General features: G+C 40.9%; 2 protein-coding genes across 9 annotated transcripts in view; both read right to left on the bottom strand.

Moving 5' to 3' along the window:
• tbc1d4 (TBC1 domain family, member 4) overlaps positions 1–1,191 on the bottom strand; it is an 83,459-nt gene extending 82,268 nt beyond the window's left edge. For 4 of the 6 annotated variants that reach the window (XM_062061803.1, XM_062061806.1, XM_062061807.1 and 1 more), the window contains exon 1: positions 70–1,190. In XM_062061803.1, the coding sequence (XP_061917787.1) occupies positions 70–618 (549 nt within the window). In that variant the 5' untranslated portion in view covers positions 619–1,190. Of the gene's footprint in view, positions 1–69 lie in introns of all 6 variants that reach the window. The other 2 variants (XM_062061805.1, XM_062061809.1) reach the window with 2 other exon arrangements.
• Positions 1,192–6,397: 5,206 nt separating this feature from the next.
• commd6 (COMM domain containing 6) lies at positions 6,398–19,670 on the bottom strand. Of its 3 annotated transcripts, none has more exons than XM_062061800.1 (9): positions 19,605–19,670; positions 19,359–19,474; positions 19,101–19,159; positions 18,875–18,940; positions 16,233–16,309; positions 11,105–11,192; positions 10,967–11,047; positions 10,748–10,900; positions 6,413–10,664 (listed from the first exon to the last, which is right to left on the bottom strand). In XM_062061800.1, exons 2-9 carry the CDS (start codon positions 19,381–19,383, stop codon positions 10,614–10,616), a joined length of 600 nt encoding a protein of 199 aa, XP_061917784.1. In that variant the 5' UTR covers positions 19,384–19,474; positions 19,605–19,670; the 3' UTR covers positions 6,413–10,613. The 3 variants fall into 3 exon arrangements, with proteins under 3 accessions (XP_061917786.1, XP_061917784.1, XP_061917785.1); XM_062061801.1 differs by having other exon boundaries at positions 19,359–19,432; positions 19,605–19,623; XM_062061802.1 differs by lacking the exons at positions 18,875–18,940; positions 19,101–19,159; positions 19,359–19,474; positions 19,605–19,670 and having other exon boundaries at positions 6,398–10,664; positions 11,124–11,192; positions 16,233–16,295.
• Positions 19,671–20,943: the final 1,273 nt, after the last annotated feature.

Genomic DNA, 20,943 nt, shown 5'->3' with positions numbered 1-20,943 from the left:
TTGAAGACATATTTAGGATTTGAGTGCAATACAAGTGCAATGGTTGTGTGAGTGGGTGTGTTTTTTTACCAGGTTGGGGTCTCCGGCTTTGAAGACGTGACAGGACATCTCGGCCTCAGGGTTGTCGGGGTGGGCCCTCAGCAGGTAGGCGAAGTAGGTGAGGTCGTTGCTGTTGTGCAGGAAGCGGGAGATGTGCTGCGCCTTGTGCTCGAAGATGAACACCGAGTAGTTGTTGGAGGAGGAGGATGACGAGGATGAGGAGGAGCAGGGCACGCAGCGGAGCAAGGGGCTGTGCAGCAGCAGCTGCACCTCCCGGGGCTGCATGGCGGGGCCGCAGTCGCCCCTCTCGCTCCTCCGCCGGATCTCCGCCACCAGCCACGGGAGCATGGGCAGCGTGGTGCGGCGACCCAGCGTCGACCAGCCAATGTAGGTGAGGGCGTAGCGCTTGTCCTTCTCGCCCTGGGGGGGCTCCATGTGGGACGCCAGGGGGGGCTCCATGTGGGACGCCAGGGGGGGCTCCATGTGGGACACCAGGGGGGGCTCCATGTGGGACGCCAGGGGCGGCTCCATGTGGGACAGCTGGGGGGGCTCCATGTGGGACAGCAGGGGGGGCTCCATGTGGGACTCCCCTTCCAAAATAAAAACTAGTTGAAAGAATGTCGCTGCCACTCCCAATAAAGTCGGCGCAACCGTGTCTTGTTTCGCGGGCTACAAACAAAGTGTTAGCCCTGACATGTGCTGCGTGTCCTGGGCTACACGCTACCATGTAAACACTCACTGCCGTGGCCGCTTTACCGCCTCCCGGGGCGCATCTTCACAAGTCCTACTTCCGGGTCCGCGCGAATAAAGTCGCCAATGGCCACATGCCGATTTTAATGATTAAAAAAAGGCAAACTGTTGAAGGTTTATGTCGCCTTTCTTCCTTCCTTGCTTCCTTCCTTGCTTCCTTCTGCTGTCTTCTGTGAAGGAGGGAGGCGGAGTCACCCACGCGCCTTCTCCGTCTCGCTCTCGTTGGCCACGCCCAGCACACCGCACATGTGCTGGCCGGGGGGGCGGGGCCTGCGGAGAAACGTGACAGCGAGTGATAGTGATACCCCGTGTGCCTTTACCGATACCGCGCCAAGAGACGATTTGGGGGAGGGAACACATTACTAATACCGGCTGACTAATAAAGCAACATCATTAAACATCATTAAACATCATTAAACAACATTAAACAACATTAAACATCATTAAACAACATTAAACAACATTAAACATCATTAAACAACATTAAACATCATTAAACAACATTAAACAACAACATCATTAAACATTTTAGGCCCAAATAGCAACTTGTTGTGTTATGGAATGGAATAGAATAGAAAGTACTTTATTGATCCCTGGGGGAAATTCAGCACCACAGTTCACTCACAATAGACAAGAATAATAATAAATAATATCATATATATAATATATTATATATATATATATATAATGTATAAATAATATAATAACTCTCCCTTGTGGAGGGGGAGTTACACAGAAGTTACACAGAAGTGCTGGCTGTCCAGAGTCGGGACCCGGGGTGGACCGCTCGCCTGTGCATCGGTTGGGGACGTCTCTGCGCTGCTGACCCATCTCCGCTCAGGGTGGTCTCCTGCTGGCCCCGCTATGGACTGGACTCTCACTATAATGTTAGATCCACTATGGACTGGACTCTCACTATAATGTTAGATCCACTATGGACTGGACTCTCACTATAATGTTAGATCCACTATGGACTGGACTCTCACTATAATGTTAGATCCACTATGGACTGGACTCTCACTATAATGTTAGATCCACTATGGACTGGACTCTCACTATAATGTTAGATCCACTATGGACTGGACTCTCACTATTATGTTAGATCCACTATGGACTGGACTCTCACTATTATGTTAGATCCACTATGGACTGGACTCTCACTATTATGTTAGATCCACTATGGACTGGACTCTCACTATTTATGTTAGATCCACTATGGACTGGACTCTCACTATTATGTTAGATCCACTATGGACTGGACTCTCACTATTATGTTAGATCCACTATGGACTGGACTCTCACTATTATGTTAGATCCACTATGGACTGGACTCTCACACTATTATGTTAGATCCACTATGGACTGGACTCTCACTATTATGTTAGATCCACTATGGACTGGACTCTCACACTATTATGTTAGATCCACTATGGACTGGACTCTCACACTATTATGTTAGATCCACTATGGACTGGACTCTCACACTATTATGTTAGATCCACTATGGACTGGACTCTCACACTATTATGTTAGATCCACTATGGACTGGACTCTCACACTATTATGTTAGATCCACTATGGACTAGACTCTCACTATTATGTTAGATCCACTATGGACTGGACTCTCACTATTATGTTAGATCCACTATGGACTGGACTCTCACTATTATGTTAGATCCACTATGGACTGGACTCTCACTATTATGTTAGATCCACTATGGACTGGACTCTCACACTATTATGTTAGATCCACTATGGACTGGACTTTCACAATAAATGTCAGACCCACTCGACATCCATTGCTTTCGGTCTCCCCTAGAGGGGGGGGGGGGGGGGGGGGGTTAACCACATCTGCGGTCCTCTCCAAGGTTTCCATAGTCATTCACATCGACGTCCCACTGGGGTGAGTTTTTCCTTGCCCTTATGTGGGCTCTGTACCGAGGATGTGGTTGTGGTTTGTGCAGCCCTTTGAGACACTTGTGATTGAGGGCTATATAAATAAACATTGCTTGATTGAATATAAATATATTCTACATATACATCACATACATTTAAGTGCAGTCAAGAAGGAACATGTGCATTATACAGTCTGATGGCTGATTATGTATATATTGCAGCATTTCTCTCATGCATGTGTTTTTGACATTTCTATGTTTTTGGTTCTGGATCATTTCTGTGTTTGGAGTGTTTCTGCTCGTCTGACTCTGTAAATAAATTTTAAAAAACCCAGAAGGGAGCCGGTCCACCTCCTCCATCGCCTCACAATGTATGTCTAATTAAAAAAAAAATCTCTAAAAAAAATGTTTTGCTGAATATTTTCACATGGGGGCAGCACGGTGGTAGAGGGGTTAGTGCATGTGCCTCACAATACGAAGGTCCTGGGTTCGATCTTTCTGTGTGGAGTTTCCATGTTCTCCTCGTGACTGCGTGGGTTCCCTCCGGCTTCCTCCCACCTCCAAAGACATGCATCTGGGGATAGGCCCCTCCCACCTCCAAAGACATGCACCTGGGGATAGGCCCCTCCCACCTCCAAAGACATGCACCTGGGGATAGGCCCCTCCCACCTCCAAAGACATGCACCTGGGGATAACTTATATTCAATTGAATAGACTGCAAAGACAAGATATTTCATGTTCACAGGCTAATTGGGAACAGGTGGGTGCTATGATTGGGTATAAAAGTAGATTCCATGAAATGCTCAGTCATTCACAAACAAGGATGGGGCGAGGGTCACCACTTTGTCAACAAATGCCTGAGCAAATTGTTGAACAGTTTAAGAACAACCTTTCTCAAGCAGCTATTGCAAGGAATTTAGGGATTTCACCATCTACGCTCCGTAATATCATCAAAGGGTTCAGAGAATGTGGAGAAATCACTGCACGTAAGCAGCTAAGCCCGTGGCTTTGGATCCCTCAGAACATCAGTGTGTAAAGGATATCACCACATGGGCTCAGAAACACTTCAGAAAACCACTGTCAGTAACTACAGTTGGTCGCTACATCTGTAAGTGCAAGTTAAAACTCTACTATGCAAAGGGAAAGCCGTTTATCAACAACACCCAGAAACGCAGTCGGCTTGGCTGGGCCTGAGCTCATCTCAGATGGACTGATACAAAGTGGAAAAGTGTTCTGTGGTCTGACGAGTCCACATTTCAAATAGTTTTTGGAAACTGTGGACGTGGTGTCCTCCGGACCAAAGAGGAAAAGAACCATCCGGATTGTTCTAGGGTCAAAGTGTAAAAGGCAGCATGTGTGATGGTATGGGGGTGTATTAGTGGTCAAGACATGGGTAACTTACACATCTGTGAAGGCACCATTAATGCTGAAAGGTACATACAGCTTTTGGAGCAACATATGTTGCCATCCAAGCAACGTTACCATGGACGCCCCTGCTTATTTCAGCAAGACAATGCCAAGCCACGTGTTACATCAACGTGGCTTCATAGTAAAAGAGTGCGGGTACTAGACTGGCCTGCCTGTAGTCCAGACATTGAAAATGTGTGGCACCTGCAATAGCAGAAGGGAGACTGTTGAACAACTTAAGCTGTACATCAAGCAAGAATGGGAAAGAATTCCACTTCAAAAATGTGTCTCCTCACTTCCCAAACCTTTACAGAGTGTTGTTAAAAGGAAAGGCCATGTAACACACTGGTAAAAAAAATGCCCCTGTGACAAATTTTTTGCAATGTGTTGACATTAATTCTAAGCTAATGATTATTTAGCTATTATTTTCTCAGTGTGAACATGAAATATCTTGTCTTTGCCATCTATTCAGTTGAATATAAGTTGAAAAGGATTTGCAAATCATTGTATTCTCTTTTTATTTATGATTTACACAACGTGCCAACTTCACTGCTTTTGTAACTCATCATAATGTGCTATGCTTATTAATACAATTTGCTTTTGTTTGATGTTCCCCAGACATTTTTAGCCCAAACTGATACGTTCAATAAGCGGCAGGAGGAAAAGTAGGGCATAACTCTCGCCATTTTCAAATTCTAAAGAGAATAGACAGGTGAATAATGAATGAACAGTTTGTCTGAAACACACATGTCCCCAAGCAGGTCAAAAATATCAACCATACTTTGGTATCAGGGAATTGACCTTCTGGTATCGGTCCACCCATCACCAGCTGACAGGCACTCGAGGTTAAGTGGAAAATCTTTTCCACTGTAGTAGCAAGTGTGTGTCAGTTGGAACACACACACACACACACACACACACACACACACACACACACACACACACACACACACACACACACACACACACACACACACACACACAGACACACTGCCAGCATCCAGGCAGGGGCGTCCCACAGGGCACCTTTCTAAGGAATCTCCCAACTTGGCCGTACAAACAGCAGCATCATGAATCACATACTGTAGTCCCAATAATGGCAAGCACTTTCCAGGGGGAGGGGAGTTTTGGAAGGGGGCGGCCCGTACCATGGGGCAGGTGCCACGGATCCAACCAGGTTCCCTAAAATAGCAGCTGCTCCACATGCAACCTTATCAGTCAGGTCGAGTCAAGCCAACCGCCTGTGCTCCTCCTCCTTAATCTTATCGTCCAAGGAGTTGGAAAGCATAAAAAAACATTTGCACATTTTAAACAAAGCACACATAAACCAATAGGAATATATTTATATTCTAGCCACATATAGTCAATATCAGATAATGAATCTCAAGGGGCAACACTATAGAAAGGCATGTATTTAAGAGTAGTCAGTGTACTAGTATACTTACATTCACTAAAAATGAGTCAACATGCGGCCTTAAAGGCATACTGAAATTAAATGTTTTTATTTAAACGGGGATAGCAGATCCATTTTACGTGTCATACTTGATCATTTTGCGATATTGCCATATTTTTGCTGAAAGGATTTAGTAGAGAACATCGACGATAAAGTTTTGGTCGCTGATAAAAAAAAGCCTTGCCTGTACCGGAAGTAGCGTGACGTCACAGGTTGAAATGCTCCTCACATTTCCCCATTGTTTACACCAGCAGCGAGAGAGATTCAGACCGGGAAAGCGACGATTACCCCATTAATTTGAGCCAGGATGAAAGATTCGTGGATGAGGAACGTGAGAGTGAAGGACTAGAGTGCAGTGCAGGACGTATTTTTTTTCGCTCTGACCGTAACTTAGGTACAAGCTGGTTCATTGGATTCCACACTTTCTCCTTTTTCTATTGTGGATCACGGATTTGTATTTTAAACCACCTCGGATACTATATCCTCTTGAAAATGAGAGTCCAGAACGCGAAATGGACATTCACAGTGACTTTTATATCCACGACAATACATTGGCTACTGAGCTAACGTGATAGCATCGTGCTTAAATGCAGATAGAAACAAAAGAAATAAGCCCCTGACTGGAAGGATAGACAGAAGATCAACAATACTATTAAACCATGGACATGTAAATACACGGTTAATACTTTCCAGCTTGGCGAAGCTTAACAATGCTGTTGCTAACGACGCCATTGAAGCTAACTTAGCTACGGGACGGCGGCGGCGGCGGGCGTTGTAGCTTTCGACGACACCCCGGCCGCCATCAGTCGGCAAGAAACATATATTTCCCCAAAGTTACGTACGTGACATGCACATAGCAACACGCACGTACGGGCAAGCGATCAAATGTTTGGAAGCCAAAGCTGTACTCACCGTAGCGCGTCTGCTATCCATCTCAAAGTCCTCCTGGTTGTGTTGCTGCAGCCAGCCGCTAATACACCGATCCCACCTACAGCTTTCTTCTTTGCAGTCTTCGTTGTTCATTAAACAAATTGCAAAAGATTCACCAACACAGATGTCCAGAATACTGTGGAATTATGCGATGAAAACAGAGCTGTTTTTATTGAGATACAATGTGTCCCAATACTTCCGTATCAACCATTGACGTCACGCGCATACGTCATCATACATAGACGTTTTCAGCCGGAAGTTTGGCGGGAAATGTAAAATGTCACTTTATAAGTTAACCCGGCCGTATTGGCATGTGTTGCAATGTTAAGATGTCATCATTGATATATAAACTATCAGACTGCGTGGTCGCTAGTAGTGGCTTTCAGTAGGCCTTTAATTGACTGAATACAATGAGTAGCAAGATAATGGTGCCGGTCAAGTGGCGCGCATGAGGGCTGCCAGCACTGGGGAGCTGCGGTTTCATTGATGGGAAATATGAATTGCATTGAAGCGAGGTAGTTTTTTCCAACAAGGTAATGAGCCCAAACACACCTCCAGTAAGCAAATATGTCTCTTCCACACCTGAACGCACCTGTGGGGCATCCTCAAGCGGCACGAAGGTTGTCACCATCAGAAGTGAAGTGAAAGAGGATTCCAGTAACAACCTGAGGCGCTCTTAAATAGTTCCACGCCCGAGAAGATTAACGCTAGGGCTGTGAATCTTTGGGTGTCTCACGATTCGATTCAATATCGATTCTTGGGGTCACGATTCCATTCAAAATCGATTTTTTTTCCCGATTCAACGCGATTCTCGATTCAAAAAGGATATTTTCCCGATTGAAAAGGATTGTCTATTGATGGAATACATAGATTTCAGCAGGATCTACCCCAGTCTGCTGACATGCAAGCAGAGGAGTAAAGCTTTTATAATTGTAAAGGACAATGTTTTATCAACTGATTGCAATAATGTACATTTGTTTGAACTATTAAATGAAGCAAAAATATGACTTATTTTATCTTTGTGAAAATATTGGACACAGTGTGTTGTCAAGCTTATGAGATGTGATGCAAGTGTAAGCCACTGTCACACTATTGTTCTTTTTTATAAATGTCTAATGATAATGTCAATGAGGGATTTTTAATCACTGCTATGTTGAAATTGTAACTAATATTGATACTGTTGTTGATAATATTCATTTTTGTTTCACTACTTTTGCTTTGTTGTGTGTGGTGTTTGTGTCTCCTCTCAATTGTTGTGTGTGGTGTTTGTGTCTCCTCTCAATTGTTGTGTGTGGTGTTTGTGTCTCCTCTCAATTGTTGTGTGTGGTGTTTGTGTCTCCTCTCAATTGTTGTGTGTGGTGTTTGTGTCTCCTCTCAATTGTTGTGTGTGGTGTTTGTGTCTCCTCTCAATTGTTGTGTGTGGTGTTTGTGTCTCCTCTCAATTGTTGTGTGTGGTGTTTGTGTCTCCTCTCAATTGTTGTGTGTGGTGTTTGTGTCTCCTCTCAATTGTTGTGTGTGGTGTTTGTGTCTCCTCTCAATTGTTGTGTGTGGTGTTTGTGTCTCCTCTCAATTGCTCTGTTTGTTGCACTTCTGAGTGTTGCTGGCTCGGCTTTGCTTTTGGAATTGGACTGCATTGTTATGGTATTGCTGTGTATTGTTTTGTTGGATTGATTCATTGAATTTAAAAATTTTTTTTAAGAAAAGACAAAAAAAAAAAAAAAAGACGAAAAAATGGTATCGCACAACGTGAGAATCGCGATTTGAATTCGAATCGATTTTTTAACGCAGTGGGAGATAACTGTGGTGCTCACACTAACCATTGAACTTAGCACTCTTCAACGTTTTCCCAGGCCGAGGACCCCCAAACTGACGGAGAGATGGAGCACCTCCTGTTTTTAATTCAACTAATACCTTGTTGTTGTGCCATACTAAGCTATTCCAATAACACATTATAGGGCCACTATTAGCTGGCTGCTAACGAGCATGCCAGTCGCTACGTGGCAGCTAGCACTCTATTTACAATCTGGCAACTAGCAAGCTAAACCCCATCTGGCAACTAGCACACTAATTACTAGCTGGCAACTAGCACGCTAAACATTAAGTGTAAGCTAGCACGCTAATTACTAGCTAACCACTAAAGTGCTAATGTTATGATCCGCTGCCCGGATCATATTTCTGTTTAAGTTTTCTAGTCACTTGTGTTTTTCTGTTAGTCTTGATCTCTTTCTAGTTCCTGTTTTAAGCACTTCTCAGTTTGGTTACCATAGTTACTGATTATTTTCACCTGCCGCGGGTGTTACCGACGTGCACCTGTTTTTCATGATTGACATTATTATTTAAAGCCTGCCTCCCCAGCCAGTCGGTCTGGCTTCGTAATTTGTCTTCTCACAACAGTTGACGACTTCTGTTCTTGATCTGGTAACCTTCTAGCTCCCACGCTAAAGGCTCTGTATGTTTAGTGTTTTCTCTAGCTCCCACGCGAGCTCCTTTAGTTTTTGCTTTAAGTGCCATGAGCACGTTTTTGTTTGTTTCCAGTATTTGTTATTTCTTAAATAAATAATTTTGTACCTGCAAGCTGTGTCCGAAGCCCGTCTGCATCTCTGAGAGAACACCCGCACCCGGTCGTCACAGCTAATTGCTAACTGGCAACTAGCATGTTAATAATTAGCTGGCAACTAGCACGCTAATTACTAGGGGGCAGTTAATGCGCTAACCACTAGCTATCTTTAATGCTAAAATGAATGATATATTATTTATGTTTTTATGTTAAAGCTGCAAGATACAGTAGGGTAGCCTTGTTACTGCCTTTTCTCAACTACACTAGTGTGTTGGATCGATGTTAATGTGTATTTAGAGGCATTGAAACTTGTGGCTGTACTACAGGGGCGTCCAAAGTGCGGCCCGGGGGCCATTTGCGGCCCGCAGCTAATTGTTTAGCGGCCCGCCACACATTCTGGAAATGCTATTGCAAAAATTTCAAATGAACATTAAAAAAAGTGGAATGAGGTGAAATCTAACGAGGAACAGTTGCAATGTTGACACAAAGCGTTTGTTTTTCTTTTGTCTTTCTTTATTTTGCCTTTTTTTTGCCATTGCTCAAAAAAAAATTAATTTTTTTTTTTAAAATTTAATGTTATAATCTAATATTGATCTATTAAAGGCTCCAATTACTTCAAATATTTCACTTTAAAATGTTTTATGTGGAAAATATTGCATATATTGTGTGGTTGCCATATAAAAACAATGTTTTCTTTGACATAAGAGCATAAAACAAACAAAATAATAGTTCAAACGTAAAATGGACAGATATATCTGTAGTTGATCTCGTAATTTAAGTGTTGAAAGTAAAAAAATATATGATAAAAATGTATTACTTTATGAGTGGGGGACCTTTTGGATCCCAAATATATTTAATGGAATTTTGTTGATTTTTTTACTGTGATTAATCAAAAATAATAATAAATTAAAATCAATGGTGTCCTGCATTATTGATCTTTTTAGGGCTCCAATTACTTCACATCAAACATTGCTTTCTGAATGTTTTGGGCGGTGGGGAAAATACTGCATATTTCACTTTTACTATAAAAAACTAAGTTGTCTTTGACAGAAAAGGCATAAAACCTTTTTTTTTTAACGTTATATCAACCTGAAGTTGATATAGAGATTTACTGTAAGCGTTATATAAAAAAAATAATAATATTGTGACTTATTTTTAACATTTTAATGACTGAGACCCTTTATATTTATATATTTTGTTATGATTTGAAAATGAAAAATATCAAAATGGCCCCCGCATGCTTTAATTATTCCGTGTGCGGCCCTCAATGGAAAAAGTTTGGACACCCCTGGTGTACTATTAAAAAAATATATTTTTAAAGTCAATCAACAAAATATTCACAACCCCTCCTGCAATACTCTGATTTTACTATTGACAACTGTGAGGTGACAATAATACAGTAAGTCAATACTGCTCTATAAAGCTGTACACTGACTACTCTCATGTATAGGCTTTGCGTGCTGAAATGTGAGGGGCGTGTATTCATCGTAGCAAACAAGGCGAATCTCCTCTGATTAGTGTGGAATGTTGCCAGTCACAGTCCTTCGCTCCATAAAGCCCTGAAAGGAGAGCTTGGAGATCATCATACAGTCTCCATGACAGCAGCAACCTCCTTCATCTGCTTGTGAAAGTTCTGTGAAGATAATAAAAAAAAGCGTTAGGTTACAATGAACAATATTACCTGGTGGTGTATTAGTAATAATAAACGATGCACGCCTGAAATTGCGGTACGGTCATCTCGAAAGCCTTTTGATGGATCTGTCCCGAAGGCTCAGCGATCTTCAACAGGATGGTCACGAAGGGCGAGTTGAGAGAGCGACAGGTGTCAGAACTGACTGCCAGGCCCAGCTTCCACTGCATGTCCACCAGCTGCAGGCCACAAACACAACGTGAGCGTGCAGTCGTGCCGGGCCGCCGTGTTTCCTTGGAGGTCACCTGGCCCACGCTGAGCATGTCCTGCACGGCCTGCTGGACCTGCACCGATTCTCCATGCTGCCTCCATGAGCTGCCAAGCACCTGCGGTAGGTACAAACATTACGTTTGATTTGATGATGCACTTTGAACTTTACCAACCTGCAGCGACGCTTTGGACCATTTGTTGCTGCTTTCTTCCAGCCGAGACACCAAATCATCTGCAGACTGTTTGCTCTTCCCAGCAGACCTGAAATTGACATTTACATTTTTCATCCTCGGATGTCGGCCCTTCCTATCATTGTGATATCGTTGGATTGTTCGCCCACTAATAGGGAAGGTGAGCTAAGTTTAGATCAGGGGTGTCAAACGTACGGCCCGCGGGCCTAAAAGTAGAGATGTCGGATAATATCGGCCTGACGATATTGTCGGCCGATAAATGCTTTAAAATGTAATATCGGAAATTATCGGTATCGTTTTTTTTATTATCGGTATTGTTTTTTAAAATTTTTTATTAAATCAACATAAAAAACACAAGATACACTTACAATTAGTGCACCCACCCAAAAAACCTCCCTCCCCCATCCACACAAAAGGGTTGTTTCTTTCTGTTATTAATATTCTGCTTCCTACATTATATATCAATATATATCAATACAGTCTGCAAGGGATACAGTCCATAAGCACAGTGGTCCCCAACCTTTTTGTACTAGCGGACAGGTCATCGCTTCAAAATTTACCGGGGGTGGGTGGGGGTGGGGGTGGGGGGGGGGGGTCCAGTCCATAGTGGATCTAAATTATTATTATTATTATTATTATTTTTTTGTCATAAAGAAATACAACCATGTGTGCTTACGGACTGTATCCCTGCAGACTATATTGATTTTTATTGATATATAATGTATATATTGTGTTTTTTCAATCAATCAATCAATGTTTATTTATATAGCCCTAAATCACAAGTGTCTTATGTTGATTTAATTTAATAAAAAAAAAAATTAAATAAATAATTAATTACTTGTGCGGCTGCAATCGGTACGGGGCCGCGGCCCGGTGGTTGGGGACCACTGCAGAAGCACACATGATTGTGCGTGCTGCTGGTCCACTAATAGTTCTAACCTTTAACAGTTAATTTTACTCATTTTCATTCATTTCTAGTTTCTATGTAATTGTTTTTATATTGTTTTACTTCCTTTTTTATTCAAGAAAACGTTTTTAATTGATTTATCTTATTTTATTTTATTAATATCTAAAAAAAGGACCTTATCTTCACCATACCTGGTTGTCCAAATTAGGCATAATAATGTGTTAATTCCACGACTGTAATATCAGTATCGGTTGATATTGGTATCGGTAATTAAGAGTTGGACAATATCGGAATATCGGATATCGGCAAGAAGCCATTATCGGACATCCCTACCTAAAAGGTTTTATCCAGCCCGCAGGATGAGTTTGCTAAGTATAAAAATGAGTCAAAATGTTTGAATGAAAGAAACTGCTGTTCTAAATGTGTCCACTAGATGTCGGAATAGCAATTCTTTGTATCTTTGTAGATGATGCTACATATGAAAAAAATAAATAAACCACATGATGTTAGTGCACCAGTGGAGGTGCAAAATGAGCAAACTACATAAATAACATCCTGTAATTTAATTTTCATATTTTATTTTTACCTTCATAGATTGAAAATGAACACCAATGAGTTGATTGACGAACCTTGTCACATCATTTATTCAGAAAGTAGAAAGAACGACAAACAAAGATAAAATACTATAAACCGCAACATCCATCCATCCATTTATTTTCTACCGCTTGTCCCTTTCGGGACATGTAAATGTAAAAAAAAAACAACAATATTATAATTTGTACATTTTCAGAATGTGCTTGTTCTATTTTTACACAAAGAAAACAATGTGAGATTGTCTTTATTGTTACGTTATCGTGCTGTGATTTTACCAGTCCGGCACAGGTTAGATTTACCCTCCTGATGATGTAAGTAAGTAAATAAGTACATTTTATTTATCAAGCGCTTTTTACGGCTCAAATGACAAAGCGCTGTACAAAAATTAGGTGAAGTAAAACAACAATACAATTAAAACAACAGGGGCATCATCATTAAAAGGATCGAAGTGGATTAAAATTGATAGTTAAAAGGTGCATTAACTAAAAGCTTTACTAAAAAGAGAAGTTTTCAAATGTTTCTTAAAGTTTTCACCACAGTCAAGATCACGGAGGGACTGGTGCAAACTGTTCCAGAGTCTGGGAGCTATAGCCTGGAATGCCGGGTCACCACAGGTCTTATAAGGAGTTTTGGGGATCTTTAGAAGACCCTGGCCTGAAGACCGGAGGCTGCGCATTGAAATGTAGGGGCATTGCAACTCTGTGATGTACTGAGGGGTCCCACCATGCAGTGCACGGAATGTCAGGACTAAAATGTTAAACTCAATGCAGAATTTAACTGGAAGACTGGATCAAATGGGGGTAATATGGGCTGTTCTGGGTGCAAGTCTGGCAGCCGCAGTTTGTACAGTCTGAAGTCTCTTTAGCCTTGACTTGTTGAAACCAGTGAAGAGAGAAATGTAATAGTCAATACGAGACCAAATTTCTCACTTCAGAAATATTTCTGGTCTGATAAAAATAGTTTGTGGTCGGTTGACGGCAGTGACCTTCCAAAGACATTGACCTTCCAAAGACATTGACCCTCCAAAGACAGTGACCTTCCAAAGACATTGACCCTCCAAAGACAGTGACCTTCCAAAGACATTGACCCTCCAAAGACAGTGACCTTCCAAAGACATTGACCTTCCAAAGACATTGACCCTCCAAAGACAGTGACCTTCCAAAGACAGTGACCTTCCAAAGACATTGACCCTCCAAAGACAGTGACCTTCCAAAGACAGTGACCTTCCAAAGACATTGACCCTCCAAAGACAGTGACCTTCCAAAGACATTGACCCTCCAAAGACAGTGACCTTCCAAAGACATTGACCCTCCAAAGACAGTGACCTTCCAAAGACATTGACCCTCCAAAGACAGTGACCTTCCAAAGACAGTGACCTTCCAAAGACATTGACCTTCCAAAGACATTGACTGATCAAACACAAGCCCAAAGTTTCTGAAGCTGCTTTTACAATCATTATGAAAGACCCCTTTAAGTTTGCACTTTTTTGATCAGATTTTTTTTTATTATTGGTATCTTTACTGATGTATAACAGTTTATTTAGTAGTATTCAATGCTACATTTTGGTTTGCAGAAGTATTTGATTCAAGACTGAATTTTTGCCTCCCACATTCTCTTAATTTAGTTCTTTGAAAATTATTCCATAAAAAGGTACAATTTATATGTGGTCTAAAAAGAACAACAATTGGACTTTTGATAAAGAGTAATATTAATAATAATAATGGATTACATTTATATAGCGCTTTTCTATCAACTAGACCAGGGGTCGGCAACCCAAAATGTTGAAAGAGCCATATTGGAGCAAAAATACAAAAACAAATCTGTCTGGAGCCGCAAAAAATTAAAAGCCATACTACATACATATAGTGTGTCATGAGATATAAATCGAATTAAGATGACTTAAAGGAAGCTAAATTACCTCAAATATAGCTACAAATAAGGCATAATGATGCAATATGTACATATAGATAGCCAAAATAGCATGTTAGCATCGATTAGCTTGCAGTCATGATGTGACCAAATATGTCTGATTAGCACTCCACACAAGTCAATAACATCAACAAAACTCACCTTTGTGCATTCATGCACAACGTTAAAAGTGTGGTGGACAAAATGAGACAGAAAAAGAAGTGGCATAAAACACGTCCTAGAAAGTCGGAGAAAGTTATACATGTAAACAAACTAAGGTGAGTTCAAGGACCGCCAAAATTAGTAGGACAAAACGGCGCTCGCCAAATACTGGAATCAGTGAAGCATGTTTAATACAAACAGTGTGATTTATAACAATTAGGGAGGTTTGTGTCATGTTTGTCCTCCTACAGAAACCATATTAAAACAAAAAATATTTTTTTTCCCCTAATCTTTTTCCATTTTTCATACATTTTTGAAAAAGCTCCAGAGAGCCACTAGGGCGGCGCTAAAGAGCCGCATGCGGCTCTAGAGCCGCGGGTTGCCGACCCCTGCACTAGACACACAAAGCGCTCTTACGTAGAAGTGAGAAGCCATCATTCATTCCCTCCACATTCACACACGGTGGTGGTAAGCTACATTTGTAGCCACAGCTGCCCTGGTGGACTGACGGAAGCGTATTTGCACCCACGGCCCCTCCGACCACCACCTATCATTTATTCACCAGTGTGAGCGGCACTGGGGGCAAGGGTGAAGTGTCCTGCTCGAGGACACAACGGCAGTGATTTGGATGGCAAGAGGCGGGGATCGGACCAGCAACCCTCAAGTCTCTGGCACGGCCGCTCTACCCACCACGCCATAAAATGCAGTGTCATTTCAAACTACTAGTTTTTGATCAAATAAAAGCAAACATTGTTTTGGAATTATCTCTGTCATTTGTCTTCATTAGTTTATTTACAAAGTAGGAGAAAATAATCATAAATCCAATTTTTTGTGGGGGAAATTGGAGATGTTGTCTTTAGGCCATATTGCCCAGGCCTAAAGTTTTCTGTACCTATGTCACCTACACCAGGGGTCCTTAAACTTTTTGACCTCGGGACCCAACTTTTCCACTACAGTGGAGCCCACTCAAATATTAACACTGAATTAGTAATCTTACTAATTATTAAATGGTATTCAATATTTATATTTAACCTACTTACAGTTTAACAAGATAACATTGTCATATATAGAAAAGCACGTGTTAAGCACATTATTATTATCAAGGCTTAGGTCAGGCTGATTACAAAACTAAATACTAATCAAATAAACTGCAAAAAAAGGGATGTTCACATACAATTACGCAGTGCTAAACTCAATAAACTCAAACTAAATTATTAATAAATGATAATAATGTATGCTTCTTAACTAAACTGTCAATAAAATATAAGTGCGAATGAAAATAATGCTTCACCACTTTAGTCATAAGTTTTGCGCTTAAGACACTTCTCAATGACTTTAGCTCCAGACTTCTTCTGTTTGTTTGATATTGTCACTAGTGTGGAAAAGTGTATAACAACTGAGTACCGCTGCGGCCCGCATGGACCACAGCTGAGAAACAGATTCTTTTTGGCGGGCCTCTCGGGGGTGCTCGCGGCCCAACAATGGTTAAGAAACACTGACCTACACCATAACAAGACAGTAAAAAGCCACTGTAAATACCTGAAAGTTAGCAAGAGGAATCTGGTGATGCTCTGCAGAGATTCGTGTTGGAGTGTGACTCCCGCTCTCTGAAATACCTGTACATATCACAATAATACATTAAAAATATGGATCAACAGATGAACTGAACAGATGTTTACCTTATCCCAATAAACATCTGTTCAGTATTTTAACATAAAAGTGTTTGATGGTGAGGCACTAAAAGCTATAAAATGCAACGGGTCCATCAGACCCACAAACGCTGGCTGAGTAACAACAATATGAACGTTGCACGGAAAATTTCTCTGGCAGTTTCTGCATCCCCCAGGGATTCTTCTTTTGTGTTTCTGCACCTGCGGTTCCCACACAAGGTTGCAACATTGTTTGTCAACACTGTCTGCTCTCATTTTCTCGCACATTTGACCCTCTGATGTTCTGTGTACCTACACTCTGTCCTCCTCCTGTCTAGACCTGCTGTGTGTGTGTGTGTTTTTGAGTGTGTGTGTGTGGTACACAGAACATACATTTCCACACTTCTCTTAGCCCCAGGTCCAGTGGACCCGGACATCTTATATGTAATAGAACTGTGTAGGGGGGGTGTATGGTGTGTGGTCAGTAAATATGTATTCTGATATATGTTCTTTACAAAAAATTAGCCAAAGTCAGTGAGTCTGAGTTTGGAAAATTAATTAATTGTATCATTTTTCTTTGAATAAAAAAATGAAAATGGGTCCCACAGACCCAAACACCACACAAAGGTTAAGTCGGGGTCCACGTTGGATGCAATCTTACTTGGAGGGGAGGGAACAGGTGGTAGAGGTGAACGGCACCGTGTCCCCCCCCCCTCTCAGTAAGCTGTGGAGTCCCCCAAGGCAGTATATTGGGGTCTTTACTGTTCCTAATATACATAAACGACATGTAATCAGCATGCGACTGTGAATTGTTTTTGTTTGCGGATGACTCGGCCCTGCTGGTATCCGGCAAGGACAAGTCACAGGTGGAGAAAATCCTCAGTGCTGAACTCTGTAGAACTTGCACCTGGCTCGCTGACAACAAGCTATCCATCCACTTGGGTAAAACGGAATCCATCCTGTTTGGGTCCCACATCAACCTTAAGAAAGTCAATGACTTCACTATAAAAGTGGGTGACGTTGTTATCACCAGGAAAGATGAGGTCACCTACCTAGGTTCCTTTCTAGAGGCTAATCTTTCCTGTGATAAAATGGCAACCAAGGTAATCAAAAAGGTCAACCAACGAACAAGATTTCTCTACTGAATCTCCTCTCTGGTCAACAAAAGCACCATGAGGATTCTGGCGGGAACGCTCGTTCAACCCTTTTTCCATTACGCATGCACCTCCTGGTACCCTAGCACCTCCAAAACCCTCAAATCTAGACTCCAAACATCCCAGAACAAGCTAGTCAGATTACTTCTAGACCTCCACCCCAGATCCCACCTCACTCCTACCCACTTCTCTAAAGTGGGCTGGCTCAAGGTGGAGGACAGAGTTAAACAACTTGCACTGAGCCTAGTCTATAAAATCCGCTACACCTCCCTGATACCGAAGTACATGTCAAACTACTTCCTTAACGTAAATGACCGCCATAACCACAACACCAGGGGGAGCTCCACTAACCACGTTAAACCCAGATTCCCATCTAACAAAGGTCTTAACTCATTCTCTTTCTATGCCACATCAATGTGGAATGCGCTCCCAACAGGTGTAAAAGAAAGGGCATCTCTATCCTCCTTCAAAACCGCAATAAAACAACACCTCCAGGCAACTTCAACCCTAAACTAACACCCTCCCTTCCACATCATACCTCTTCGGATTGTAAATAATCAAATGTAGACACTTTTTCTTATACTTTCTGATCTCTCTCTCTATGTCCACTACTTGCTGTACATATCCTACCAAGTCAGACCTACACTGTTCCAATGTCCATTTCTCTGATGATGCAATTGTTGATGACTGAAGTGTTGATATCAACCAAACCTAACCCCGCCCCTTCCATATCCCACACCCCGGATTGTAAATAATGTAAAAAATTTTTTTATTTTTTATAATGTCCTGCCCAGCTTCTCGGGCAAATCATATAGCAGATGTAGATGCCCATATCGGCTGTTCAGATTTACTTTACAAAAGAGAAGTGTAGGATACTTCTCTTTTTGCCTTACTTGTATTTTGACTTTATTAAATGTATTTATATTATCATTTGGTGCAGCCGGGCCGTAGCAGGAGGGGATAGAAAGAGAGAAAAAGGAAGACAGAGGGGGGAATTGTGGGGACAAGAGGGGGATTAGACAGAGAGACAAAAACAACAACAGCAAACACAACAACAACAACAACAACAGAGCAACATCAGCAAATACGACATGTACAAATATGATGGTAAAAGTAATAGTAATTATAATAATATAATATATATAATAATAATTTAATGTATATACTCTGATGATTATCTTGTGTGATGACTGTATTATGATGATAGTATATATCTGTATCATGAATCAAGTAGACCCCGACTTAAACAAGTTGAAAAACTTATTGGGGTGTTACCATTTAGTGGTCAATTGTACGGAATATGTACTGTACTGTGAAATCTGCTAATACAAGTTTCAATCAATCAATCAAAAAACGTTAATCAATTCATGGTACTCACGTCAAAAATGACAGCTGAATCAACTCCTTTGGTCTGCCCTTGGAGATAACTCAGAATGTGCTGGCACTGTGAAGATGAACCATGATTACACATTATTACACATTATTATACATTATGACACATTATTATACATTATTACACATTATTATACATTATTAGACATTATTATAGGGTGCATCCTGTTACTTGCAAACATTAGAAGGATGGATATGTCTGGTATACTCACTTGTTCAGCTAACAGATCTGGATCCAGCCTGCAAATGATGTCCACAACATCGCTGGTGCCTTAAAAATAAAAGAATGAAAAGATAAGTTATGGTGATGTTGTGCCATCATTAGCGTTACAATATACAGCCAGTTAGCCAGCTAGCTCGGACTGCTAGCTGGCTAAAGCTGCCGTGAAGACATGTAATACAAAGGTAGCAGACAGTAATAAAACGTGATGATTGTAAACTTAAAACCAATGTGTTGAATTAAAACACACCACAATTATATTCTATTGCTGGCATCTTGGTGTCGGTGGTCAAGAGTTCGCGTTGTGGTGAGGAGACCTTCGCACTGTGAAGAGCACACACTTCACTTCCGCGTCACGTTATTTCGCTATTCAGTTAAACACGACAATATTGGTTCAAAGATCAACATTTTTGACTGAAAGTGCTGACTCTACCGCAGCACATAAAGTGTAACTACGAACTACTGAATTATAAGCTACTTGTGAAAAGGAGTTTACAATTTAGCTGAAGGAAGATCTCTTCTCGTAGAACATCTCTGGCAGGACTTCCGCCGCACTGAATACGGAACAATGGTGCCCCTGTCAGGCGCCTGAACGTAAATGCAAATACAAAACGAAAGTCGCCGAAAGGCTGTAATAACCACACATTAATAACCACACATTAATAACCACAGATTAATAACCACAGATTAATAACCACACATTAATAACCACACATCAATAACCACAGATGAATAACCACACATTAATAACCACACATTAATAACCACACATTAATAACCACACATTAATAACCACAGATTAATAACCACACATTAATAACCACACATTAATAACCACACATTAATAACCATAGATTAATAACCACACATTAATAACCACAGATTAATAATCACGGATTAATAACCACACATTAATAACCACAGACATCTTTTGTAATAACAAGTCGCAGCTAAATAACTACAAATGTGCGCTACATTCGTTAACCGTGTTACAAAAAAGATCATTTAGAATAATACATAATGTTGGATATAGAGAACATACAAACACTTTATTTATTGAGTCAAAAATATTAAAGTTCGTTGATTTGGTGCATTTGCAAACAGCTAAAATGATGTACAAAGCAAACTATAACCTGCTAGCCAAGAATGTACAACAAGTCTTCTCAACTAAAGAGGAGAAATATAACCTTAGAGGAAAAAATAATTTAAAACATTTGTATGCACGTACAACACTTAGAACCTTTAGCATATCAGTATGTGGAATTAAATGATGGAATGGATTAAATAAAGAAGTTAAACATTGTACTGATATGATCCACTTTAAGAGGTTTTGAACATTAATAATGCTTACAAAGTACAAAGAAGAAGAATTATGAGAAATACTTTCAACCTTATTGAAAATAAGATATTCTTCATCTCAGTATGTTAATAATGACTGAATTAATTAATTACATATTACAAAACTGTTGTGTATACTAATTCATATGTAACGGGTATAAGAAATACTTTGATTATTTGAGTGAAATTCCTGCTAAAATATGTATATTGTTTTGTTATACAATGAGAGGTCCAATTGCGCCATCTGCTGGTACCTGAAAGTCTGTAAATATGACCGCAAACCGGAAGCTATTAGTAGACTTCCTGTTCTCTGCTAATGGTAAGACACGTTTTGATATTGCTCTGCAAAATATTATAAATGACACTAAAGCTAACGTGAGAGTTATTGTAAGATACACAGTTATTTAATGGCAGTTGGAATGCTATGTTGTGGAATTTTCGTTTTGAATTGGTTGTTGCTCACGTCAGATGTCCTACTATTTTGCACTGAAGTCGAT

The sequence above is a fragment of the Entelurus aequoreus genome, linkage group LG10, assembly GCF_033978785.1.
Source record: "Entelurus aequoreus isolate RoL-2023_Sb linkage group LG10, RoL_Eaeq_v1.1, whole genome shotgun sequence".
NCBI lineage: Eukaryota > Metazoa > Chordata > Actinopteri > Syngnathiformes > Syngnathidae > Entelurus > Entelurus aequoreus.
The sequence above is the reverse complement of the archived record's forward strand: the minus strand, read 5'-3'. Positions and strand labels throughout refer to the sequence as shown.

Coding starts and splice junctions, on each gene's coding strand:
- commd6 (XM_062061800.1), bottom strand. CDS start 19,383: ATGCCAGCAATAGAATATAATTGTG. Junction 18,941..19,100: donor CAGATCTGTTAGCTGAACAA/GTGAGTATACCA, acceptor TCATCTTCACAG/TGCCAGCACATTCTGAGTTA. Junction 10,901..10,966: donor ACATGCTCAGCGTGGGCCAG/GTGACCTCCAAG, acceptor TGTGGCCTGCAG/CTGGTGGACATGCAGTGGAA.